At 47.0% G+C, this 26567-nt stretch overlaps 2 protein-coding genes across 10 annotated transcripts in view; one reads left to right on the forward strand and one right to left on the reverse strand.

Annotated features, from left to right (window-relative positions):
- Window positions 1–289: 289 nt before the first annotated feature.
- LOC310700287 (solute carrier family 26 member 10-like) lies at window positions 290–24155 on the forward strand. Of its 3 annotated transcripts, none has more exons than XM_083489530.1 (18): window positions 290–706; window positions 2946–3056; window positions 5065–5225; window positions 6037–6201; window positions 7056–7208; window positions 8806–8888; window positions 9087–9234; window positions 9713–9826; window positions 11132–11209; window positions 12563–12658; window positions 13420–13526; window positions 14394–14463; window positions 15979–16149; window positions 17070–17109; window positions 17913–17992; window positions 19249–19303; window positions 20374–20480; window positions 22874–24155. In XM_083489530.1, the coding sequence occupies exons 1-18, from the start codon at window positions 439–441 to the stop codon at window positions 22910–22912; spliced, it is 2046 nt and encodes a 681-aa protein (XP_083345656.1). In that variant the 5' UTR covers window positions 290–438; the 3' UTR covers window positions 22913–24155. The 3 variants fall into 3 exon arrangements, with proteins under 3 accessions (XP_083345656.1, XP_083345657.1, XP_083345658.1); XM_083489531.1 differs by lacking the exon at window positions 290–706 and adding an exon at window positions 1542–1737; XM_083489532.1 differs by lacking the exon at window positions 290–706 and adding an exon at window positions 1543–1772.
- B4GALNT1 (beta-1,4-N-acetyl-galactosaminyltransferase 1) overlaps window positions 23254–26567 on the reverse strand; it is a 46811-nt gene continuing 43497 nt past the window's right edge. For all 7 annotated transcript variants that reach the window (XM_083489535.1, XM_083489538.1, XM_083489537.1 and 4 more), the window contains one exon: window positions 23254–26362. In XM_083489535.1, coding sequence (XP_083345661.1) covers window positions 26148–26362 — 215 coding nt within the window. In that variant the 3' untranslated portion in view covers window positions 23254–26147. The remainder of the gene's footprint in view (window positions 26363–26567) is intronic.

A 26567-nucleotide genomic window follows, 5' to 3' on the forward strand; every position in this document is an offset into this window, starting at 1 on the left:
CAAACGGGCCTTAGCTTGTTTTGTTTTTTCTTCTCTTTCACCCCCCCCCCCCACTAAAACAGACAGACAGACAAACAACCCATGGTCCACTTAGGAACAGGAGCTCATGCTGGAAAACCAAGGGAAATGGAAAGATAACAAAGGACAGTTTACTATATTGTTCCAACTAGGGAAGCGTCTGGTAATCAGGGATGTCTAAGGGGGTGGGAAAGCTGTCCTCATGCATGACTCAGAGGGCACCTAGAGCCTTGGTGCCCTGCACCTGACCCTTAGCACCCTGAGCTTCCGCCCCCTTCCTGCCCCGACCCACCTTCTGCTTCCCAGAGGGAGGAGAATCCCAGCTCCCCAAGCCTTGCAATTGGCCAGAGAAGTCAAGCCCAGCCAGGGATAAAAGGTGACTGTGAGCATCCTGCCTGCTTGCCTGCAGCCCATGTCAACATGAGCAACCTGGCCTTGTACCGCGGCATCTACACTGAGGAGCGCTTCCAGCAGCTTTATGGGACTCCCCCAGAGCCAGAGGGCAGCCTGGCAGGGATGCTGAAGGGCAAGCTGGCCCAGGGGTGCCGCTGCTCCAGGGCTGCAGCCTTGCACTTGCTCCGAAGCAGGCTTCCCATTGCAAGCTGGCTGCCCAGGTACCAGCCTAGGAAGTGGCTCCTGGGGGACGTGGTGGCAGGGCTGACTGTGGGCATTGTGCACATCCCACAAGGTGAGTTTGTGTGTGAGAGAGCGTGTGTAGGGAATGCTGCTGAACTGAACGTCCGTGGTGATCCTGGAAGAAATAGCACAGCAGAGGCTGGAGTGAAGCCTCTTCCTTTTCTGCACAGAAGTTTGTTGCAGAACATACGGCGGTGGTGGGCATTCTTCCCTTCCAGAAGTATCCAAGGAGATGGGGCGGTGGTAGAGATGAGTCGCTTTGGGAGGGGGCAAACCTGGGCACCATCATCCTTTCTCCTTTCTCTATCATCTCCCCTTCCCCATGAAAGTCTCCAAGGATTTCTGATCTTTACTGGTGTGGATCCTCCTCCTTCTCCTCTCAAGTCCTACCTAATTTCTTCTCCTCACCTGCAAGATCTTCAAAGATCCTTCACCCTGGAGGTTCTGCTTGCTGACTTGATGCCCCTGCTCTCTATGCAACTGTTAAGTGTTTCTGTTTCCCAAGCTATCCCTAAACCTTCCAGGGGATTTACTCTCAGTGCCCCTTATATTTTGGTCTGCTCCCTTGCACACACACCACAAGAGTACTGACCTCTTATCCACTTCCTCAAGCCCTCTCCCCGGTTCACATACTTTAAAAAAAATCTGTGACCAGCTTTGCATCTTCCTTGTTCGAACAACAAGTCTTTTGTTTTCTGGTTTTAGTCTGGGATTTCTAAGGCTGCGCAGTCCTGCGCACACTTACCTGGGGAGTGAGCCCCATCCACTGGAGCTGGCTCCGAAGTAAACACGCAAGGGTGGGGGGCTGGCAGCCTGTCTTGCTTCAGGAGCTGTTTCTCACTAATCTCTGAAGCTGTGGCTGTGTGGTGGAATGGCAGGGGGGTGGGAGTCAACTGCTGGATGTCTTTCCGCCCTGGAGGCCCCAGGTTGGACTCATGCCCTGCCTGTCCTTGTTAAGGTGGCGCTTCCCTTTCCTCCAGCGGCAGCCCAGGCGTAAGCAGCTGGGGTTAATGGAGCATGCATCAAGGGGTTTCTGGTCAGGGCTGTTCCTCCTACAGATTTGGACAGTGGAAAAGAAGGAAGGTAGAAAGAGCATTGGAGGGAATGATTTCAAAAATGTAGATTTGTTGGACAGCCTATTTTCTTGCTGAGAGGTGGCATTTTCAAAATTCTATTCCTTCTGAAAATTAATTCTGAGGGGTGGCTGTGTTTGTGTCAAGACCCTGACAACAAAGCAGTCACGTGTCACCTTAAAGACTTGGCAGACTTATTGTACAGTAGTGCAAAGCTTTTGTGGATTGGAGCCCAGCTCATCAGAGGGATGACATCCTGACATGCTTGTCACTCATGCTGCTGACTAGGAAAGTGAATCCTAGTGCATGAACCCTGTTGAGCATTCATCCCGACTGAGCATTCATCCCGATTTGTTTGCAAGGGGGTCAGACGATGTTGTGCCATAGCATGGGTTTTCACACACTTTCCAGTTGTTCCTTATTGCAAAAAGTCTGCTCCTTTGGGGGAGTGGGCTTGTTGCACAAAATTTCCTAATCAACTGTAATTGTGCAGCCTGAGTGGCATTCCCCCCAGAATTCCTAATTTCATAAATGCTCTGGTGGCAGTGTGAGATATGGGATGTTTCTGGACTGGATTTTCGGGTGGGATACAATCCCATGCTGGCAAATTCAGGTTTGCACAAGTAAAGTTGATTGGTGAGAAAATACACTGGAAACAAATCAGAATGGATGCTGATGTCATCTAATCTCCTGCAGACAAATCAGGATAAAAGCTCAGTAAACAGACCACCTGAAAGGGTGCGTTCCCACATCCTTCCTGCAAAATACTGACAGTCTGGAGGTGCTCTGAGAGGGAGGGTGGGGTTTACATGTTAGTGAGGCAGACACACTTCACATGTGCTCAAAGAGAGCTGGACTCTGGGTTCCAACAAAGCCCTGAGAGGGCCCCTGGCCCTTTCAAGGATACCATCCCACTAATTCTGGGGGAGATCCTACATTACTTAAATAGCATCATTACCACATCCATGTGGCTACCATCTTCTCCGCTCCAGTAAGGAGGGGAGGAGCAGGAGCATATGGCACAATCACTTCCCATTGTCAGTTCTAGTGGCTCTTAGGCACCAGTGACATTGTCAGTCCTTCGGCAGGGGAAGCGGGGCCTACCAGTTACAGGTTGTGCTTCCGAAAGTTAGAACTCTTGTCCCAGCCGCTTGTTTACACTTGGCCTCCCAGCCGGTGGGGATTTTGTATAGCTCGTTCTGTTTGTTCTTCCTGCAGGAATGGCCTTTGCTCTGCTCACCTCAGTAGCACCAGTCTATGGGCTCTACACTTCATTCTTCCCTGCCCTGCTGTACATGCTGTTTGGTACGGGGCGCCATGTGTCCACAGGTAAGTGTGCTGCATGGCTGAGTCAGGATGCAGTCGCCATAGACGGGCACCTGGGGCACTGCTCTTGGGCTCCATGACTTAACGTCCTCCGGGCAGATCTATTATTATTATTATTGTGATTTATTTATATAATTTATGAGCCCTGACCCTACGAACTATCTTGAAGTGATTTCACAATACAGTAAATATATATATATATCCATACAGTAAAAAGTTAAAGCAATTGCATATATAAAAACAAATTGAAACCTAGTTCAGATAACATTTGAGATAAAGCCTTGTTGAAAGAGGAAACGCAGACACAGAAAAGGCAACTAAGATTACAGTTATATCTGCACCAGTATACTACTACTGATACTACTACTATAATGGATTATATACAATGTTAGTCATACTCAGAGTAGGCCCATTCAAATTAATGGACACAGCTAAACTAGGCCCATTCATTCCAATGGGTCTGCTCTGAGCAGAACTTTGCTAAATATAATTAAATGTGCTTCAGATCTGGCACCTTTTTAAAGAAGTGGCTAAGCAAAATAAGGAGAGGAAGAAGGCTAAGGACAGGATAACTCGAGGAAATAATTTCTGCCCTGTCTGATTTCTCTCTCTGTATGAAAATGTGCATCTGTGCGCTATAATATATTACACACACAACAAACCCAAACATGCCAGTTTCCAAGATCCTGTCACACAATGCAGTGGTTATGCAGATGAAGAGAGGGCCAGCCCTGCTTCTTAACCAACTGGGGCTGCCAGGGCAGTTTAGGCCCACCAGGGTGGCATCCCTGAAGGCAACGTTTTACTGTCTCCGCTCCGATATAAGTGAATGGTCACTATTCATTTTTGCAAAGGAAAATAATGTGCTGCCTTTGGAGATCTTGTGGTAGTGAGGACAAAACTTCACCCTTGATTCTTGGACCAGTCCTCTCACACATCAATCCTGTAGAGCAGCTTTCATCAACTTGCCCTCCGGATATACAATTCCTTTTCATCACACATGCACACACTTCCAGGCTACCTCTTATGATAGTGGCTGCATTGCTTGCTCATAATAGTGGTAGTACATTTAAACTGGGCACATTTATAAATATGAATTTATAAATAATGAATTTCAAATGTTCCAGATATATACCCATATTTCCCAGTCTATAAGACGCCCCTAATTTTGGGGGACTCGGATTTAAGAAAATGGGGGGGGGGGTCTATCCATGTATAAGACGCCCCCAAATTTTGGACACTGTTTTTAGGGGGGGAAACCTAGTCTTATACATGGAAAATACGGTATATTCTGCAACATTTGAAATGTAAGAATACCCCTCAAGCTGTGTTTGCTCTTAAAGCTCACATACTGGTGCATTGGACTGAAAATTGAGTTTGACTCTACTAGCATGCCACGTGGGTGTGGGGGGGGGGGAGATCCTTCCACTGCCATAAAGCTTACTGTGTGGTCTTTGTCATTGTTTGTCAGCCTATTCTGTTCCACCCATCAAGACCCATAGGCTGCAAATGGAGATTTTTCAGCTTTCTGAATGTAGAGAGAGATCCAGTGTATTGTTCAGGCGGAAAGTAGGACTGGGTGGCATTGCTGCCACCAGGATCATGAATGAATGTCACAATGCCATGTAACCGAGGTCGCTATTTTTGGGTGGGATTCCGTTACATACTGGCAGTTATAACTGATTTGGAAGTACTGTATATTTGCAACAAACTTGCTTCCACAAAAGAGCAGGCAATGGGAAATGCACTGTGATAACACTTGCTTTGATGCAATGGCATCTAACTGCCCCATGAACAAATCAGAATGAATGCTCACTAAATAGCCAATGTTGTCCAACTTCCCTGCAAACAAATCAGAATGAATGCTGAATAAACAGGACACCTGGAAGCACCCCCAGAATACTGTTGAGGGGAAAATAGGAGTGGGTGGTACTGAGTGCCATGGTGTCATTGTCGCCCAGGATGGGACATGCAGAGATTTCATTCGTTCCTCTCTTCCTGCTCTCCAAAGGCACCTTTGCTGTGGTCAGTCTGATGACGGGCTCCGTGGTGGAGCGCTTGGTTCCTGAGCCCCTGCAGTCCAATGGCACCATCCCTGCAGAAGCAGCTTTGCTGGAGGCGCAGCGCATTGGTGTGGCGGCCGCTATGGCCTTCCTTGTAGGGCTGCTCATGGTGAGTCAAAGGGAGATGCTGGGGCAAAAGGGCTCCTTTGGGAAGGCTGAGCACATCACAAAGGGGCCAGAGCCTTGGAGCAGTGCTATGGCTGTCGTCCTGGGAGGATTCTTGGGCTGCCCTTAGGAAAATAAGAAGGGCTGATAAACTAGGGGTTTATGAACATGGAGGCTTCGGCCTTAGCTATAGAACCATAGAATTGTAGAGGTGGAAGGGACCCCGAGGGTCATCCAGTCCAACCCCCTGCAGTGCAGGAACCCTTTGCCCAATATGGGGCTCAAACCCACAATCCTGAGATTAACAGTCTCCTGCTCTCCTGACTGAGCTATCCCAGCTCTCTTGGCTAATAGCTATTCTTATATCTCTCCTCCAGCAAGCTCACTTGATCCCCCCCCCCAAAAAAACCCTTTAAAATCCTTTTTAAAAATCCAGTATTTGTCTAATCCCTTTGAAGCGCCATCTGCTCTAAAGTCCATCACCACCTCTTGTGGCAATGAATGCCATGCTAATTGTTTATTGTGCTGAGAACAATTTTCTTTTGTCTGTGTTGTGCTCCTGATGGCACCATGTTATATGGCCTCTGGAAAGCTTACTTGGCAGCTCCTCTGGCTTTTGAGATTTTGGTAGGCCTAGCCCACACATCTTCTGGCATACTTCCACAATGATAAGGACTAGAAACTTGCTTTCTTAAAAGAATGAAAGCTGAGGAGGCTCGCTTCTGCACCCAGCACCACAATCTGTGTTTTTTCTGCCTGTCTCAGGAGACACACAATTCACGCAGCTACTGCTGCCACCTTCCCCTCTTCCCCAGACAGGGATGTTTACGCTTCACCTGGGCTTCCTTTCCACCTACCTCTCGGAGCCTGTCGTCAAGGCCTTTACCTGTGGTGCTGCTTTGCACGTGGTCGTGTCTCAGCTCCAGAGCCTCCTGGGCTTGCCATTACCACGTCCCGCTGGCTGCTTCGCCATCTTCAAGGTATGTGGATCCACATTCAGGGGGTGGGGGGTGCAGACGTCTCTGCTTATGAAGCCACCAGAAATGTAAATGCAGGAATTCTCATTCCTATGCAATCCATAAGATATTTTGTTCCCCTGAGCTAATATGAGTGTCCTTGTTTTCTTCACTGCTTCTCTCTCTCACTCCATGGTGCTTTCACTAGTTTGAGTGGGGCAAATGGGGCCACCAACCTTAGCCTGGCTTCAGGCAGCCCCTCACTTACCTGCCTTCTTGCAACCATTCTAGAGTGTGTCACTGGTTGCCAGTTTAGTTCCAGTGCTGCCCTTGCAGAGGGAGGAGAAGACTGGGGACAAAGCTAGAATTAGTTGACTTATGGTTGGCCACTGTGAGGACAGAATGCTGGACTAGAGGGACAATTGGTCTCATGAGGTGACCAGGCAGCAGAATCCACAGGGCTAGCAGATCCCAATATAGATATTTATTCCCCGCTTTTTCTGATGTAGATCTTCCCTCACCTCTTCTTCCCTGGTGGGGAGACAGGCATTGTTTCGTGGTTCACCTCAGGGGCCAAAATATCTTGGGCCAGCCCTGAATTTGACCTACATTCTTATGGCTTTGTCACTGTCTCTGGCTCCACCTGCTGTTGGTCTTCCTGCCACTGGCCCTGCCAATTCCACTGCACACCGGCCACCCCCTGGTTTGCTGAAACAGGCTGCCGATGAGTTTTGATAGCTGCTAGAAGGTTCCAATAAGCCTAGCTGCTTCCTCCTCCCAGGCTGCTAAAAGCATTCCAGTCCACCCCTCGGACGGAAGACCTGGCTGCCCTTTGTGAATGCCACGCCAGATGTCCGTGTTTCTGCATTTCCCCCTAGACACTGGCATCTGTTGCGGAAGCCTTGCCCTTAACCAACACAGCGGAACTGCTCATCTCAGGCTTCTGCTTGGCTGTGTTGGTGCCCATCAAAGAGATCAACAACCGCTACAGGAGTCGGCTGTGGGTCCCCATCCCGGGAGAGATCATCATGGTACGTTTGAAGTCTTCTTCGTCAAGGCTGTCTTTTGTCATACAGACAGCTGGTGACTCCCTGCAAAGGAAAGTCACATTTTAACACTTACAAAGAATGTAAATTCAGCTAATTTGCTCATACTTCCTTTGTGTATTTCTTCTTCCAAGTCTGAGGTCATCAAAAGATTTGGATGGGTGGGTAGAGCAGGGATGAAGAGTGGTGAAGAATAAAGTGTAGATGAGGCAAGGAAAGGCATGGATGCTGAAGATAGGTGGGGGGGGGAGATATATAATTGTGGCGGGGGGGCAGGAGCTGAGCAGGGCACTGTGGATGAAGGGCTAAATTAGATCTGTCATTAAATGCATATTTTAATTCAACATGCACATTTTTAAAAAGAAAATACAAATAGCAGTCAATGGAAGAAGTGATTGATAATTATTCAGATTGTAGCCAGTGAGTTCAAATCTTTCATTCTATTCTGTGGTGCTGAAGAAAATACTTCTTCATAGTGATTATATGCTTTGGGAGAAAATTTCCATCAGGATCACAGCAGAAGAGGATAGGCTTAAACAGGCCTGCCCCACCTGCTGCAATCCATGGTAATTATCCCCACCCCAGCTGTAGATATTTGAATTTAAGCAAACAAAGCAAAATATGTAGGAAGATGCTCTTTAGCATCCTGTCTAGTTTTGCCCTAATTCTGTGGCCCTTGGAATGACTGTTCAGATTCATTTTTATACTTTTGGTGGTCATTGCCAGTGTATTCAAAAGCTTTTTTCACAGCCATGAGGGCTAAAAACTTGGTTTTTAATTGACAGACAGAGGAGATTTTCACAGTGCATCATTCTGTCGGACAGTAGTTGTCTTGCAATAAATAAGGAACCACACAGAGTCAAAATGCAGAGTCAAAGATTCACAGAAAAGGCAGAAAACTTTACTGAGGCAAACAAACAAACTTTATTAAAGCACTGTGCAAGCGAAAGTGAGCAAAGTAAGAGAGAGAGCGCAGCACGCTGAGCACAAGTATTTATCTCTCCTGGCTCAGCGTAACCTTTACGTAGTCAAAACAATATTTGCATAAGAAGTGAACCTGCTAGAATTTTCCAGCACTTTCCTGCTTCTGCTCTCAAAGACCTTAGTCACTATGACACATTCTGATATTAAATACGGTACCATGTTACTTGCTTGTGCAACACATGTGAGTTACAAAATATGCAAAACCTGGGCCAATGTAGTTCAGTCAAATAGCTAAAAAGGGATTTCAGCATACATGTTCCAAACTGGCCTGACCTCCTGTTTTCTTACCTGTACCAGGATAATAATCCCATGACTAGTCCTGCTCCGCTTGGTATAGAAAATCCCCCCTTGCTAATTCACTCAGACCTTAATTCTTGCAATATTTGGAGACTTTTGACCAACGTGAGATGTCCCTTCACAGTGAAGTATATCTGAAATACATGAGGACACACTTTGTGGAGATTTAATATTTGGAACACCTAGCGGGACAGCGGCTATATCAGAAGTTCTTAAAGGCAAATGAGGAGGTTGTTTTTAAAAGCCACACAGCTTACAGGGCTTTAGTCTGACCCTGAGTCTGTTTGTCATTTTTTGTCAGGTACTGCTGGCTACTGGGATCTGTTTTGCTTCCTCCCTAAACACTCACTATAAGGTGCAGGTTGTTGGACACCTCCCGGCAGGGTAAGACCCCCTTTCTCTCTCTCTCTGTCCTCCCCATTCTCTATGCCGGCTGAGGGTCAAGTCACCGCTGCCCTGTTGGCATGGCAGCAGAAGTGCGGCTTCCAAACTCGGCCTGACCCTGGTTGTTGGGGAAGGGCAGGGCATGGTCTCTGTCCCCGGGGCACACAGTGACTCCCATTCCCCCATTCTTTCATGCAGGTTCCCACAGCCCCAGCTCCCAGCCCTGCATCTGCTGCCCCAAGTCCTGGGTGACACGGTGGCCCTCACTTTTGTGGCCTACGCCATCTCGGTGTCATTGGCCATGATCTACGCTGAGAAGCACCACTATGTCATTGACCCCAACCAGGTGTGTGTCCAGCCTGGAGAGCTCAGGGTCCCCTCAGGGTGGGGAGGCAGAACCTGGACACATTCAGTCATGGGTACTGTTCCCTTTGCTTGCCAAGCCGCCAGGCTCCCTAGCGCCTCCTATTGCATGGAAACAGAGTGCTGGGTTAGATGGGCCTTTGGGTCTGATCCAGAAGGGGCCTTCTTGTGTTCCTGTGACCCTCCAGCTTAAAAACTGTCTTTGTTTGTAGTGGAGACTCAGCTTGAGAGTTCTTCATTTCTTGCTGGAGGCCAGGGATAATGAACCCCTGGTAGTCCAGCTGAACCACAGCACCTATCATCCCTGACCATTGACTGTGCTGATAGGAGTAGGAGACCCAACAACATTTGGGGAGCCACTGCTTCCCCATCCCTGCTCTGGATACACCCGCCCACCCCTTGCTTCAAGTTCAGCCGGCTAAGACCCTGCTCTCACTTTGCCTTCCTCTGCCCTCCTACAGGAACTGCTGGCTCATGGCCTCTCAAACCTGGTCTCCTCCCTGTTCACCTGTTTCCCCAGTTCAGCCACGCTGGCTACAACCAACATCTTGGAAAGTGCTGGTGGACGCACACAGGTATAAGGCTGATGTTTCGGAAGCGCTTTGGAGAGAGGTGGAGAACCTGCTCTCCTCTGGATGTTGTCTGGACTCCAGCTCCCATCATCTCTGACCATTGGCCATGCTGGTTAGGGCAGATGGAAGTTCACCAGCATCTAGAGGGTCACAGGCTCCCCATCCTTGGGCTACAAATGGCCTTTCTTACCACCATGCCACTACATTTACATTTGTTGCTTGGAAATGGCAGGGAGCAAAGAGCTGGCTGCTCTAGAAAGAAAAGTGGAAGGCAAGACTGTTTCCAGCAACAGTGGGAAGGAGAGGGTTAGCCCAGTCGCTGGTTCCAAAGCATTGTCAGCCACAGTGGTCCATTGGGATGAAAGCGCCTTTTCCTGATAGGGCTCCTTTGTCTTTTATAACTACACAGCAAGCAGTTAAATGAGACTTTTCCAGAATAAATAATAATAACATACGCGCCAACATTTCTCCGATGAAAATAGGGACGTCCTATTCAATGATGATGATGATGATGAAGATAACTACTTTATTATTTATACCCCACCAATTTGACTGGGCAACTTCCAATGTATATAAAAAGATAATAAAATATTAAACATTTTTTTTAAAAAACTTCCTTATATAGAGCTGTCTTCAGATGTCTTCTAAAAGTTTTATAGTTTCTTATCTCCTGGGCTTGGGGATTGCATAACTCCATACCCTCCAACATTTCTCCGATGAAAACAGGGACATCCTAAGGAAAAGCAGAACATTCTGGGATCAAATCAGAAACCAGGACGGCTTCTGCAAATCCAGGACTGTCCCTGGAAAATAGGGACACTTTGAGGGTCTGTAATAATTAACAAATGTATTTTGTGAGCTGGAGGTTTAAACTAGGATAAAGTGTGCATAAAAATGTATAAATTAGTGAAAATGGTGTATGAAATGCAATATATAAGGGGATATTGTGTTGCAAAATTGTGTGTATTAGGCAAAATTGCATACAAAATCATGTATATCAGAAGACATCACATGAAAATTTTGGTGAATTTTCATGAGGACATTTTTTTAAAAAAAAAATGCAAACAGGTATGGAAATGTAGAGAACTGAACTTAAATGGGGAATTCCTATTCATTATACTCATGTATCCAAGGCTCACCTGGGTAGCTGGAGGTCCACTCTTTAGAGTGCTCATCATTATGGGGAACACAGGTGTTTATTTGGTACCACTGCTATACTAAGGCAGGACAATGTCCCTTGGTTGCCAGTGGACTTCAAAGTCCCTTCCGTTATCTTGGCTGCAACTAACCAGCCTTCCTTGCCCACAGCTCTCTGGCCTCTTCACCAGCGCTGTTGTCCTGGTGGTCTTGCTATGGATTGGACCTCTCTTCTACTACTTACCCAAGGTGAGCTAGTTGATACTATGTGTTGTGGGGAGGATAGGGGTTTATTCAAAGGGTAGCTCATTATGCTCAGCCAATCCTGATACAAAATTAAATCATGTGCTCTAGGCATCATTGATATATCTTGGTACCATATTTTACACAAATTTTGGGTCCCCTGGGCATCTTCATTTACTTGCTCTTAGCACAAAGGCTTGACTCACATGCCATATATTATAAGCACATCTCCCATCAAAGAATCTGGGGAACTGTATTTAAAGGGTGCTGGGAATTGTAGTTCTATGAGAGGTAAACTACATTTCCCCGCTGTATTGTTTTGTTTGGTGTTCAGAAGAGACATGCTTTAAACATACGGTGTGTGCAGTCATACACTCTTGCTGCACATTTAGTTTCCATGCCAGCTGTTCAGCCTGGAATTTACCTCCTTAGTTTTTATAGAGAATCAGGTGGCTATAAGTTATTGTTGCCAACCCATTTCTTCCCACTGATCTCTGCAAAATGGTAATGTACACTTGCAGCACCCAGCCTGCCCAATGTGTACTAAGAGCATGCTATGGAAGCTGTTCAACGCTATTTGGCCTGTACAGTAGACACTTGGGTTGCAAACGTGATCCGTGCAGGATGCACGTTTGAAATCTGCAGCGTTCGCAACCCGCTGCGGCGCATCTGCACACACGGGGGTTGCGATTGAGCGCTTCTGCACATGTGCAAAGCGCGATTCAGCGCTCCTGTGCATGCACGACCGCCGAAACCCGGAAGTAACCCATTCTGGTACTTCCGGGTTTCGGTGTGGCTGTAACCTGAAAGAAACGCAACCTGAAGCGTCTGTAACCCGAGGTATGACTATAATGAGGAGCTTCTTCCCTGCAGCCTCTGCCTCCTGTTCAGTGTGACTGCTCCTTAATTGTTTTATCAGTTCTTGGTGAGCTAAAACTATCAATTCTTGGTGAGCTAGCACTATTTCACAATAAAACATAAGAAAGGAAACATAAGATAGGAAACTGGTAATTAAAGCTCCCCCCCCCCCCCAGTGAAGGGAACAGGAATTAGAGCTTTATTTTTTAAACAGTCAAATGTTATGTAAATGTCATTAATTAAATTATTATATATACTGAAGGACCAATTAAGGAGGTCAGCAGTGCTGCATCCCTGCTGAACAGCAAGGAGGCCCAGGGTAGGAGGAGAAAGCTTCTAATGAAAGTTGTAAGGGGGCTTTACTGAACTGAATTTTAATTCTGTTTTGAACTAATCACAGAAAAACAGTGCCTCCATGGTGCTCAAGAGCCGCGGTATGGAAGTAGGACAGTATGTTAAAGAGACCCCTCATTCCACACCTCTTTTCTCTCTCATGTCTAGGCTGTCCTGGCCTGCATCAATGTCACCAGCCTTCGGCAGATGTTTCTGCAGTTCCAGGACCTGCCCGAGCTGTGGAGAATCAGCCCCATTGACTTCGTAAGCCATGACAGCATCTGAGAATGGACCAGTTTCTAATCTAGCAGTTGGAAATTAAGAACTGAACATGTTCCTCCCCTATCAAAAATGTTTACATTGCTACCAGGCTTTTGCAATTGGAGTGGATAGGTCCACAGTTTTCAGTAATGGTCTATAGTAGGGATGAAGAATCTTTTTTTCTCCCCCACCCATATTTAGTTGAACTACAACTCCCATCATCCCTGACCATTGGTCATACAGACTGGGGCTGATGGGAGTTGGAGTCCAGCAACATCTGGAGGGCCACAGGTTAGTCACCCCTGTCATATTGGCAGAGTCTGTGTCCCCCATCATGCCAAACAGCCATGGCACTGGGGAGCTTAATCTGAAGGCCATATGAGCCTGTCTGTTACCTTGCACAGTGAACTGGTGTGAAACTATCTTGTGAAAGGGTCCAGTCCTTAGCCATTGTAACTCCAGTTTTCTGAGATGTCCTCCTGGCCTACTGTAATAGTTCCTTGCATTAGGCCAGTTTCCACCTGGACTTCACCAAGCCTGCCAGAAGTGTGTGCTTATGTGAATCAGACCTGAGTCAGCAGAGGACAGGAGGAAAGGCTGAGCCAGTGAAGGACTGAGCAGCAGGAGTTCCACGCTAAGTGACAAAGCTGGTAGTCAAAGCCGAGCAGTGCTGGTTGCGCCTCAGATCTGTCACCTCAGGTGTTCAGCTGCTCTCCTCTCAGGATTCCTTGTGATTCTATCCCACCCTTTCTCATCCATTGCAGACGTTGTGGGTGGTCACATGGCTTTCTGTCGTCGTGCTCAACGTGGACCTTGGCTTGGCGGTGGGGGTTGTGTTCTCCATGATGACTGTTGTTTGCCGCACACAGAGGTATTTGCTTGCCTTCCTCTGCTTTCTCCTCTTGTCGAATGTTAGATCACGCCCAGCTGCTAGGATTAGGTCCCCTAGCTGGGATTGTGGGGGGAGCCTGCAAGGCTATAAGATTAGGGGGAGGAGCTTCTCTCTGCTGAGGGCTGCATTGCCAGTGGTGGGCAGAGTAGAGACCTAACAAGGCAGAGTCTGCAGCACTGAAAGGTTTCATACCATTCCTTCCCCCTCACTTGCTACCCCATCTCTCCCTCTCCACATCTCTCTGCTGGGGGCCATGTGGAATTAAAGACGGGGAAGGGCTACGGCTCAGTGATAGGGCATCTTCTTTGCATGCAAAAGGTCCCAGATTCAGTCCTCAGCATCTTCCGGAAGGACAGGGAAAGACTTCCTATCTGACACCCTGGAGAGCTTCTGCAAGCCATTGTAGGCCAGGATGAGGAGCCTGAGATCCGCCAGATGTTGCTGAACTACAACTCCCATCATCCCTTGCCATCTGCAGCTGATAGGAACTGCAGTTCGTCCACATCTGAAGTGCCTGAGATTCCTCGCCCATAGTGTAGACCCTTCTGAGCTAGTGTTGTCCCTCCCAGAAACTGGAGCAGTACTAGCGCGGAGGGGGAACTTCAAGGTGGGCTTCTGCCATGTGGCCTGAGGCTCCTCACATTACCCTGGTGGTGCACGACTGAGCCGTGTCACAGCAGCTCCCATGCAGCAAAGGTCCCACAAGAAGGAGCCTGTGCTGGGGGCTGAGAAGGAGCCTATGGTTGCCTATAACCTTCCGCCTCCAACCATGTTTGCTGTATGTTGGGGGAGCTGTGTCCAGATGATTGCCCCTTTGCCCTTCATGTCGCTTTGTCATTCTTACAGGGCTGAGTGCTCAGTTCTGGGCAGGGCAGGGGACACAGAGATCTACAAGCCTGTCAAGTACAACAGCAAGGTAAGAGTCATAAGGATTAAGAGGGAGGAAACAAACATAAGTCTGAAGTTGCAGCCCCAAAGCACCCACTGCAGGGAGCCTGAATCTCAGCATTGAGATTGGTGGGGCGACTCCAGTGCAAGGGTGCCCAATCCACACCAGTTGAACACACACATGCTAATCTCTTGATAGGCTATTTATAGCACAGGTGGGGCACCTGTGTCTCTCCAGAGGCAGCAGAACTGCAACTCCTCTCATCCCTGAGCATAGGCCATGCTGGCTTGGGGTGAAGGGAGCTGAAGTCCAGCAATATCAGAAGGCTTCCCACCCAAGCTTTTGAAGGATCAGAACCTGCGGGTGGGTGTGAAGTGAGGACTCATCCCACTGCTTCCCCCCTGGAAAACCTGATTACTGTTAAATCAAAACAAACGTCACTCATTTATTCCGCAGACTGAATTCAGCAGTAAACAGCAGATTTTCCCGGGGAAAGTGATGGGACAAATGAAAGCTCCGGACAAGTGGGAAACCTCCTGGACCCATGGTTTCTAGGCACAGGACAAGCAGAAGTGTGTGGCGAGTTCTGAGTTTTCAGTGTTCTAGAATGGAAATTAGCCACACTGCAGAAGATGGCAATTATCCCAGGAGGATGTGGAAGGTAGCAAATGTGGCAGATGTTCCTAGGAGACGGTGCAAGCCTCACTGTACTCAAGGGGGCCTGCCTTGGAGGTGAGATGCGTAGGGATGTAGTGGCAACTTAGGCTGTCATTCAAACCCCGCTACCTGTGTGTAAGCCCCGTTGAATTCAGTAGGACTTACTTCTGAGTAGGCGGGGTTAGGTCTGTGGTTTAATAAGGATCAGAAATATTTATTACAACCATTTGTGCCCCACTTTTCACCTTTTTCGGGGAACAAATCCTTCCTAGGATTAAACAATATTAAAATACATTTTTAAAACACACTATGAACATTATCAACATATAAAAAGCCACCAGGATACCTCCCACAACTAGTGTTCAAATGAATGGGCCTGTGGCAAGGTAGTCCTGCTGTAGCAGCCCCTGGTGCCTTCTTTGCCTGGTTCCCTCTTTCTACGGGGATCCTTCCCAGAGTTTGTGGTCAATCACTCTGGTGGGTGGTGGGGTCACTGGCGCAGGCAAGGTGGCACCAAAATTCAGCACCCACCCCCTGCCTCTTGCCTTCCATTCTACATCATTCCTGGTGAGAGGGGCATGGCTTGGGCAGAGACCATGGAGGCTCCATGCCCTAATTTCACCTCTGCTGTTGCTTGTCTGAATGGAGGTGTGCCTATCCATGTGGGTGTATAAATCTCTGTTTGCCTTACATTGCCTTTGTCCACAAAGGAAGGCAGCCCTTGGGCTGAAAGAGGTTCATCACCTCTGCTTCAGCCAAAAATTTGAAAGATGATGGGGTTCGTATATTCATTTTAGGATGGGGTTAATTTTATTAACTTGGCCACCCTAGCCAGGCACAATGATGCATCTGTTCCCCATTTATCCACCCATCCCTGCTTCTTAGTGCTTTGAGATCCCAGGTGTGAAGATTATAAGCTACCAGGCTCCCATCTACTATGGGAACCGCAGCTTCTTCCGCGACACTCTGAGCCAACTTGTGGGACTCAACCAAGAAGGGGAGAAGCACGAGGACCAAGCTCCAGGCATCGAGCTCAAGATGGACATCAGCACTGTGGTAATGTGGCAACCCAGGGTGGGAGGGGGGCAGAAAAGATGGAGGGAAGTAGAGTGGAAAATTGGGAGTGGAATTCAGAATTAGCCAAGAATTAGTGCCTAAGCTTGCTTGCATTTTTCCTCTTCCTTTTGTGTAGAGACTGGTCAACTGTGAGCCTGAAGGCAGGGACATCTTCTCACTGATATTCATAAGCCACTCTGGGAATGCTTTCTCAGCTGAAGAGCAGGATAAAAAGATTAGTCATAAATAACAGAATCAAGTTAACACAATTCTTGCTAGTCAGAGTGGGAGCCAATGGAGTTGGCCTCCATCCGTCTTGGGAGATAGTGGAGTGGTGTGCCTTTGGGGGAGAACTCAGACTGTTGTAAGGCTGCAGCACCTGCTGTGGCTGTGGAGACTGATACAGGACAAACATGTTTTGTTGCAGCTGGGGCAGATGAAGGCGTCCATTGATGTGGCTGCAAATGCACCATGGCGTTTCTTCTCTCTGCGCTTCTCTCAGCAGTCATTCCTCTTCTGGCCACTGCTATATCTCCATGACTTGTCTCCAGGCACTGTGGTCATCTGCAAGGGATTCCCACAGGATGGGGGTTGATGTTGCCAGCCTTCATGCCACGTTTGCAGACATCTTTGTAACCCAGAGTTGTCCGCCAACAGGCCTAGTGCCGGAAGCCAGCTCCCTGTAGAGCACATCCTTGGAAGACAATTCTGTACTAGATACAGACCATTTGATTCAGTAGAAACAAAGAACTAAGCAAGGCCTACTGAGCCACGGACCAAACAAGGTTTTGCTCTAAAGCAGAGGTTTTAAAATAAATATAAATTAAATGAACAAACCCAAGGCTGGAGATGTTTTCACTTTGTCTGGAGTTTAAATTCTTCTCACCTAAGTGGAGATTAACTGCTGTTTTTCTTCCTAGGAGAGCAATGTCTCTGTCCTGGACAAAAAGCCTGGCTCAGGTAAGCAAAGGGCAGTTGCCTTCCAGTTCCTGGTAAATCTTGCTTAGTCAACATGCATTTTGAACTCTGCTGCTTAACTGCCCCTTTCCTGTATTCTGCTGAGAATACTGAATGAGTGTGTGTGAAAGAGACTTGCCAGGAGTGTTTTTTCCTATGGAAGGACCGAGTTCCATTCACTTCTGGTACTCAGAACAAGTTCCTGGGTTCAGAATTCATTAGTGCTCTCTCTCTCTCTCTCTGTGTGTGTGTGTGTGTGTGTGTGTGTGTGTGTGTGTGTTGCACTTGGTTCTGAATAGTGGATCTTGGCGTTCTTGTAAAAATCAAATTACTTCTTGTAAGCCTTCAATCTTCCCACCTTTGAGCAAAGTGCTGGGTGTCATGTTTAGCTACCCTAGGCTGGTGTGACAGGAGTTGATAGGCAGGTTTTCTTCTGTGAACATAGAAAGATGCTTTACACTGAGTCAAACCACTTTACACTGAGTCAAACCATCTGACTCAGTATTGTCTACACTGATTGTCCGCTGCTCTCCAAAGTATCAGATAGTAGTTTCTTTTCAGCCCGACTGGGAGATGCCAGAGGACTGAACATGTTGGGCTGGGCTGAAGAAAACAGTTGTGATCGTGCAGCTGCAACAGTTTCCCATATGGAAAATGAGATTTATGTTTCCCCTGTGAAAACTGGTTGGAGATGGGAATGCTTCTGAGCATGTGCAGAGCGGCAAATGGCAAATTGTCACTGATGCTGCTGGGCTCTGCCTGTTGGATTCATTGCAGATTGTGGTCTGTCTACTTTGCTCTTCCAGGCGCGGCAGTGCAGGCTGTCATTCTTGACTGCAGTGGAGTGTCCTTTGTGGACGCAGCTGGAGCCCATCTACTTATTCAGGTACAAAAGGACACATATGTATGCATACAAGTCATGAAGTGGCGCACTTGCCATCAAAAAGTCTGGGTGCTGAGACTATCTGGAAGCCAAGCTCCCAGTCTAGATTGCCTGCCTTGTTTTATTTATTTCACTTGTATTCTGCTCTTCCTCCAAATAGCTCAGGGCTTAACCTGACTGAATGTTAAGTGCATTTTTTGCATTTAATGTGCAGGGTGTTTTATTGTTTTAAATGCAAACAGCATCCACCCAGGTAGTGGAGCTGTTATAATGTGGGCTAAAGAGGGAGCAACATAACCTTTCTGGCAATCCCTCCTAGTTGCATTAGGAGGAAATTATTCCATTAGTGCCAAGTCCAGTTTGACTCTTAGAGTAAGTTTCATCTGGCTGCCATGTGACTTCCCACTTAGGAAATCTTTAGAAAATTCAGGAAATGGACTGCTGCCTGAGCATAGGCGTAGTCAGGATTTATGTTGGGGGGATAGAACGAAGATATCTGTAATGCAATTGGTCAGTTAGTTAAGTATTTATTTATTTATTTACTTGATCAGCTGCCCCCCTGCACCCACTAAGCCATGTGCCTCAAGCAAAGGGCAAGGTGGTTCCCCACCTCTATCCTCATTCCTTGTACAGGAGTCAACCAGGCTGATAGTTCAAACTTACTGCAACATTGATGATGGAATAATATCCTCTACTCTGTCCAAGGGTAACAGGCTAGCTTAGGCAGCACAAGGTGGGTAAAAAGGCACATACAGCTCTGCCAACCAACATGTTGCCACTACTCTTTGCCTGTCAGCATTTGCTGCCTGAGGCAGCTGCCTCACTCTGCCTAATAGTAGGGCTGGCTCTGATCTGATCAATTTGTCAGCCAATGTTGTTGGGACCACAATTCTCAGTCGGTTCAAGCACAACCCTTGTTTAAGTTAGATCTTTAAACTTACAGGTAGGTGAACAAACTGTGAGCAGCGGTGTCCCTAAGGATCTGTATTGAGTCCAGTTATTATTTATGTAACTTACCAATGAACAATTTGGAGTCAAGATTTTCCATAATGGAATCAAAAACAGTAACACAGACATGATAGATCCCAAAATGTATTACAGAAATAGTTCCCCTGCCCCCCCCCCCAGTTGTGCAAATATCAGTAGCAAATTAGAAGATCACAGCATAACACAAGGGACCTAGCTATAATCACCGAGGAAGCTTGTGGTTAAAAGGCAATGTTTGCAATTCTCTAGTAATGGCTTCCTGTGTCTTGCAGGTGTGTGTAGAATGCCAAAAGGCAGGCATGCAGATACATTTGGCTTCCTGTAATGGTAAGTGAAATTAAAGGTGCCACCAGACCTCTTTATTCCCCCATTGATTTCCCGTTGGTTGTTTTTAAAGTGAAGTTGCACGTATATAAAGAAAGAATGTGTGCTATGTTCTGTTCTGACGTATCTTAATATTGCATGGTTGTTATAATATAGAAATATTAAAATCAATATATTTAAAAGGCAGATTGTCCCAATGCACACATTACCCAGAAGCAAGCCTGGGATTGCCACCAGCTGTATACTCAAGCAGGGAGCGGCCGATTGCAACCCCTGGAAAGTATTCTGAGATGTGCATCTGGTGTACTTTCTGTTTTCTGTAGGAGTCCTTCCGCTGTCTCTTTCTCGATCAGCCACTTCAGCCTGCATGACTGAGGGCCAAACTAGAGGAGGCAACAGAGATTTGTGATTGGGTCTCCTGTTTTCGTTTCTCTACATTTTTGTAAAAAGCAGCAATGGGGGTACCCAATCCCCATCAAAAACATAGTATGGTAGTAGCGCTCCCTATAGGAGCAAATGACATTGGGGGGGTTGTTGGGGGAAAAGTGCAGGGGAAATGGCCATTCCTGGCGCTGTAATTCTGCTCTGAATAGCTATGGGAAGGGACGAGCTTTTACAGAGCTGCAATTCATAGAAACGTAGAACTGTAGAGTTGGAAGGGACTGGGGATCATCTAGTCCAACCCTCTGCAATGTAGGGATATGCAGCTGTCCCATACGGGGATCGAACGTGCAACCTTGACATTATCAGCACCTCCATTCCTAGCACCATAACAAATCACCATTGCCAGAATAACTTAGGGGAAGCCACAGTTTAAAGGTTTGGTGTGGATGTGGCCATAGTTAGGCCCAAGACCCAAAGATCAGAAGTGCATGCTCCCCTCTTGACTTGCCACTGAATATGTGAACTGACTCAGTTGAGGAAGCCTTGCATACAAAATGAGAGGTAAATCCTGTTTGCAGTGGTTTTGAGGGGTGGTGTCTTCCTCACACATGCAGGTCACCCCTCGAGGAACATGCGCCTGTAGAATCAGACCTCACCAAATATCCATTTATTTCCTCCTTTCCATTTAGCCGGTGTTTTACAGACCTTGAGGTCCTGTGGCCTTCTCCATCATCTTCCCCCACAGCAGATTTTTGTCACTGTTCACGATGCGGTTTCCTTCCTTCAGCAGACTATGGTAAGAGGCTGAGGGTGCAGACAGACAATAGGCGAGCCTTTGCTCTTGCTGGTTGCAGTCCTGGCCCCTCTGGAACCAGCTTTGCAGCCCTGGGGAGGAGAGGGCCTTACTTGGGAAATAGCTCCGTTTTCCCCAACAGCAATTGTGGGGTCATGGCTGTACCCATTGAGACTGAAAGTATAAATGCTTATCATTGAAATATTCCCAAGGGAAAAAGCTTTTTCTCAATGTCCAGCCTAGCCTTCTCTCTGGCATGGCCATTTTCTATGTGCAGGGATATTATTTTTCTATGGGGGAGCATTCCATCAATTGAACCCCCACCTAAATGGACTAATCCAGACACAGATTCACCACTTCAGCTGCCAGGTGAAGGAACTGGGCCTTCCCCTGTGGGCTTCAATGGAGGTTTATTGTGGAATCAGTGCTGTCCACATATGCAAGTTTCCCACACTATCCACATGGCCTTCCCATCATCAATACCTGTACTGTTTTTAAACATTTAATCTGGATTTTTCTCTGACTGCAGGAAATTTGTTAAGTAACAATAACCCATTATAAATCTACAGTCACCACTGGTGTGGAAGCCCATCAATGAATTCCCTGCAATAAAAATGTGTGCAGGGTGATGTTGGGGTGGGGTCTCTATTGCCATACACCTGCAGCTATTTGCTCCTCACCTGAGCACAACCTACCCACTTTCTTTCCAGTGGCCAAAATGATATTTGTTTGCCTATTTTCAACCATTTTCATGAAGGCATGTTGGAATTTCAACAACCCAGTTTACAGCAGCTATTCTCAAGATCCCCCAAAAAGATCTCATGGTGTGGGGGGATTACCTGGGAGTCTGTATCATCAGGCATTTAAAAATTACTGTTTCACACAGAGAGGTCTTAGGTAAGACCTCTTTATTAGAGTATCAGTATCGCTAAAATGTCACTATTGTGCAAGGCATGGGTAATAATTTTTAAAAACCCACCAAACTGGAAATGGGGCCCAACCACCTCATCCCCCAAACACAAACCTCCATTGTGAAACATAGTAACTAAGGGACGGGAATACTTGCTTGTGCACATTTTGTACCTTTTTTTTTTTTAAAGTACACATGCGAAGTATCTGAAAAGGTAGTGAAGCATTGGGGGGGGGGGCAGAACCAGCAGTGCAGGAACCTTTCTTCAGTGAGTGCCCATGCGTGTGGGCAGGAAGCAATGGAACACTTATGAAAAGTAGAAGAAAAACTTCAGAAGTGCGGCAACCACAAAATGAAAAAACAACAGCCCACGTCTCAGCTACCCACTTAGTAGATATTGCACCAATACAGATTGCATGCCCTTTTCAGGGGAAAATGGCTTTGGCTGGTTGACAGCTTGCTTTTCGTTTTGCAAACTATTTGTTACGAGGTACCTCTTGTAGTAACGTTTAAAAAGTGAGAGTTCTTTCTGGTCCCCATGCAATTCCACATCTGGGCTCTGTGTCTGTGGGGAGCTGGAGCTGGAGCCTGTAACAGGAGCAGCCAAGAGGGGTCCTCCAGCTGTTGCTGGACTACATAGTTCCTGACAGTGGGACATTCTAGAAACGATGCCTTATGAGGAACGGCTAAGGGAGCTGGGCATGTTTAGCCTGGAGAAGAGGAGGTTAAGGGGTGATATGATAGCCATGTTCAAATATATAAAAGGATGTTACATAGAGGAGGGAGAAAGGTTGTTTTCTGCTGCTCCAGAGAAGCGGACACGGAGCAATGGATCCAAACTACAAGAAAGAAGATTCCACCCTAAACATTAGGAAGAACTTCCTGACAGTAAGAGCTGTTTGGCAGTGGAATTTGCTGCCAAGGAGTGTGGTGGAGTCTCCTACTTTGGAGGTCTTTAAGCAGAGGCTTGACAACCATATGTCAGGAGTGCTCTGATGGTGTTTCCTGCTTGGCAGGGGGTTGGACTCGATGGCCCTTGTGGTCTCTTCCAACTCTATGATTCTATGATTCTGGTAGTGGGTGATAGGAGCTGTAGTCCACATCAGGACAGCACACTGGCTATCCCCGTTCTACAGAAATAGCAAGGGAGCTGGTGGTGGTTCTTCCATTCCTAAAGAGCATACACTGAGAAGTGTGTGGGTGCCTTCCCATTCCAGTCTCTTTCAATCCATGCGTTACAGGAGGGAGAAGAACAGCCTCTATAAAGTCTGCTGCTCACTGCTTCACAATACCATTGATACAGCATGTTTAAGGTGTCCAAGGCACGTGACATACATTATCCCAATCCTTTCTGCAGCCATCATGCACCTATATTGCAGATAGGGGCTACGGCAGAGAGACTAGTGAGCAAGGGTGGCTGGGAGAGCCCTGTTACACAGTATACAGCTTCATGCAGAATTCTTTCTTTTTTTCTTTCCCTGCTCAGGAAAGTATGGAGATGAAGGACCCAACCATCTGGGTGTAACTGCCTCTGTATCAAATCAACCCATGCGTACCAGGACAAGGACTAGCTGAGATCACAGAAATGCTAGAGGCAGCTGGCTGCCTCGGAAACCAACAAGGCCCTGTCTGCTATAATGGAGGGCTGTCCTATCAGGAATGGACAGAGAGACAGAAGAGAAAGGAGGCAGCAGGACAAGACAGAAGCTCCTTCTCTTGCCAAGACCTCTTTGGCCAGTTGTGGTCTGTATTCATCTACCACCACACTAAAGGAGGGTTTGATTTGCACTCAATCCTATTCAATCTCCATCTCTTCTGGGCCCTTGTCAAAAAGTTTCGATACACCAACAACCAGAGATAAAAAAATTTGTTGAAAAAACCAACACAAAAAACCTTTATTCCCTTCCCCAAATTGTTTCCTTTATACAGGAAAAAAAACGTTTGAAGTAATCACAGGTAAAGTCATTGCCAACAGTAAAAGGGACAGGAAGCTCGTAAGATGAAAGGAAAGGAGCAGCCGCAAAAGAGCAGGTGGCGTCCAGCTATGTTTTACTCAAGAGTACACCCATGGAAATTAATGGACCTAACTTCATCATGTTCTTTAACTTCAGTGAGTCTGCTCTGAGCAAAAGTGAGTGGACTTCTACTCAATGTGAGTGAAAGGGCTGTGCAGCCTGGAATGAGAGGTCTCATTATAGCTGCAGCAGCCCCCACGGCTGGATGCAAACAGGACAGGAGGATGGGGAGGTTGGAAGATTGGAAGATATTATTTCATGCAAAGGCTAACACACACACCCCGCTGCTGCTGCCACCGCCACCACTGAAGAACTTGCTTGCCAAATCTACAGCTAGCCACCCTAAAGACTGATAAACTGCCTTTCCCTCCTCATGTGGTTGGGCAGTAAGGCAACACTGCAGGGCTGTTGGGAGAAAGTCAGAAATGGGGATGATGTTCACCTCCTGGGCAGCCTCTCTCAATCAGGAGGGGTTCTGCTTTTAGTTTTAATTCTCCTTCACATCAGTATAGTTGACTCTTCAGCCTAGTATCATGATCTGAATTCATACCATGTGTACCAAACTAAGCATTTGCTTGTTTAGGCTGAATTAGGAACAGGCTGTAAGCTTTCCAGTAATAGTTCCAAATCAATATGTCAACATTTTGAAGATAACTCTTGCTGTATCTGAGAGTGTTGTGGGGTGGGAGAATGTGTAGGGGTTGAATCACTGCCCAATTTAATAAATAAATAAATAAAGTGGCATGACAGCAAGAGAGAGAACCCATCTTATTTACATATCAATATGTATGCTAAAACTAAAGAGGCTTCACCTGCCCTACTTTACATAGGGAGAGCAGTGAAAGATTCAATGCCTTACCTTTTAGCATGTGATTCTGCTGAATGGATAAACAGAGATGAGAGACTTGCTTCTGAGTTAACAGTTGTGCTGTAAGTCCAACTACGCTCAACAGGGCTTACTTCATTTTTGAATGGGACTTCAGCAGCCTCTGTTACAGCCAACTGACCAATCTAGCAAATGCCTTATTTGAGACCCAGTGCTATATTTGAATCTTTTTGAAACTGTGATCTAGCAACTCAGACATAATGCATCATCCTGGAACAAGAAGCAACCCTATAAAAAGCAAGAGTGTTAGGCTGGAGGGGGAAGGTAGGTAGAAGGAAAAAACTAAGCATCAATTCTTTACCTACTGAGGCCATTGCTTATCTGATGGTTGTGGCAGAAAAACACAAGAACACTCTCAGGAAAGCAACATGTTCCCCCTTCTGAAGAAGAGACATTTGCTCTGGGTCTATTGACATGACCAGAGGGAACCTTTAGGTCATGGAGAGAGAGAGAGAGAGAGAGAGAGAGAGAGTTTGGAGGAAGGGGGCGCTATGGTAGTACAACAAATATATTTGAACTTCGCAGCTAAAGGGCAGTGATCATCAATCCTGCTCCAACCACATTGACTCTTGCAATTTCCATCTCTGTCCCCTCAGCATCACTCTCTCCCTGCTGCAGAAGTGCTTCAGTGCCTAGAGCTGATTGGCTAGTGCTACGATTGCCTCTCTGTCTCAACACCTCTGCAGTCAGTTGCAGATGAGCACTTTGTAGCCAGGCTGCCAGGAAGGAGTGCACATCATATGGGGGTTGGGGTGGGGAAAGCGTGTCATATAACAGAGTGGTCTTAATGGCGGCTGCTTACTTGCTGTAGGACCAATCCCATGCATTGGACTTAAATATGCAGGAGAAACTAAACCCAGCCCTGCTTCATAAGCATTTCACACCCCCAAAAACAAACAGCAGCTGTAGGAAGAACAGTAATACCAATTACGCAGTTGGGACCAAGAAGGCAAAAGGGTTCAGGGATATGGGGGGGGGGGAGACATGTCAAATGGATTTTGTTTGAAATAAAAACATTGCAGTTTTGTTGTACACAAGTCTGCCTTCTTCAGCATATAAAAATCCTGCCACATTAGAAAATCAGCTCCCAGCTCCCCCCCCTACTGTCTATGAACACAGGCCACTTCTTCTGCAGGAGTGGACAAACCTGAACTTGTCTGGAGTTTTGAGTGTGCTGTTTTATGACCCCTGCTGTCCTCCTTTTCTGTTGCTTTGCAGCAATTTATACCTCAAAGCTTCCCCCTGGTGGCTGCTTTCCATCACTGTAGTCTTTGGCACTTCAAAATGTCCCAGGATGGCACCAGCTTGAGGATGCGTGAGGGAAAGGAATTGGGAAGAAGGGAGCACAGATGTAAAGACTTGGCACAAAAAGTTGTGGCACTGGATAAAGTATTGTGTCTGTGTGTGGCGAGATGCAGGGGGCAGCCCAGAAAAAATTGTGGTTGCTTCCAACTAGGAAAGAAAGAAAGTTAACTTCCAGCGCTCTCAAGTATCACACCCCATCCAAGATTCTCCAGTTCAGAGACATAACAGGGCGAAACAAACACAGGAACAGGTCACATCCTCCTGACCACTAAGGCTCAGAATCAAGCAATAGCACAGTCTCTCCATCCTGCTAGAAAAGACATTTTTTCTTTTTTTAAAAAAGTGGTCATGGCTGCCCATTTCCCAAACTGCTCTTTAAGCCTGAGGCTGCTGAGGCCACCCTGAGTTCTGGGGGTTTGGCTAGCTGACAGACAAGGCCATTTGCCTGGGGCTCTGGCCAATTGCCAGAGCAGGCTGCCTGAGATTGGTAAACCCAATTGCCTGAGGACAAAGCCAGTTGTCAGGGGTGAAGCTAAACTCATTAGCACCAGAGACTAGTTGCCGGTCATGCATTTGAAACGGTTCTTGAAGTAAAAGAAGCTCTGTTTGGTGGTCAGGCTGTTGTCACTTGAGTTGGGATAGCGGAATTTGGCATACTGCTTCTCACTGTCTGTCTTTAGCCATGGCAGCTTAAGCTTTGAGGCGTGGTCCACCACCACATCGGAACAGGAACCGACATGCAGAATACCCAGGCCATCAATAAAGAATTCTGGAGAGAGAGAGAGAGAGAAAGGAGGAGGAGGATTAGCACGGTCTTCTGGATTTTAGCCAGGAAGCCCTCATGCGGCCAAAAAACCAGCTTAGTCCAGATATGGTCACTGGTCCTAAATTATGCTCCAAGCACCCACCGCACTCACAAGGGGTCCCAAGCACATCACTTGACTTGTACACTGCATACAGTTTTCCCCCGCTGC

The sequence above is a fragment of the Podarcis liolepis genome, assembly GCF_965112155.1.
Source record: "Podarcis liolepis genome assembly, chromosome: 2".
NCBI classification, from domain to species: Eukaryota; Metazoa; Chordata; class Lepidosauria; order Squamata; family Lacertidae; genus Podarcis; species Podarcis liolepis.

Coding starts and splice junctions, on each gene's coding strand:
- LOC310700287 (XM_083489530.1), top strand. CDS start 439: ATGAGCAACCTGGCCTTGTACCGCGGCATCTACACTGAGGAGCGCTTC. Junction 3,057..5,064: donor GGGGCGCCATGTGTCCACAG/GTAAGTGTGCTG, acceptor TGCTCTCCAAAG/GCACCTTTGCTGTGGTCAGT. Junction 17,110..17,912: donor GGACAAAAAGCCTGGCTCAG/GTAAGCAAAGGG, acceptor TTGCTCTTCCAG/GCGCGGCAGTGCAGGCTGTC.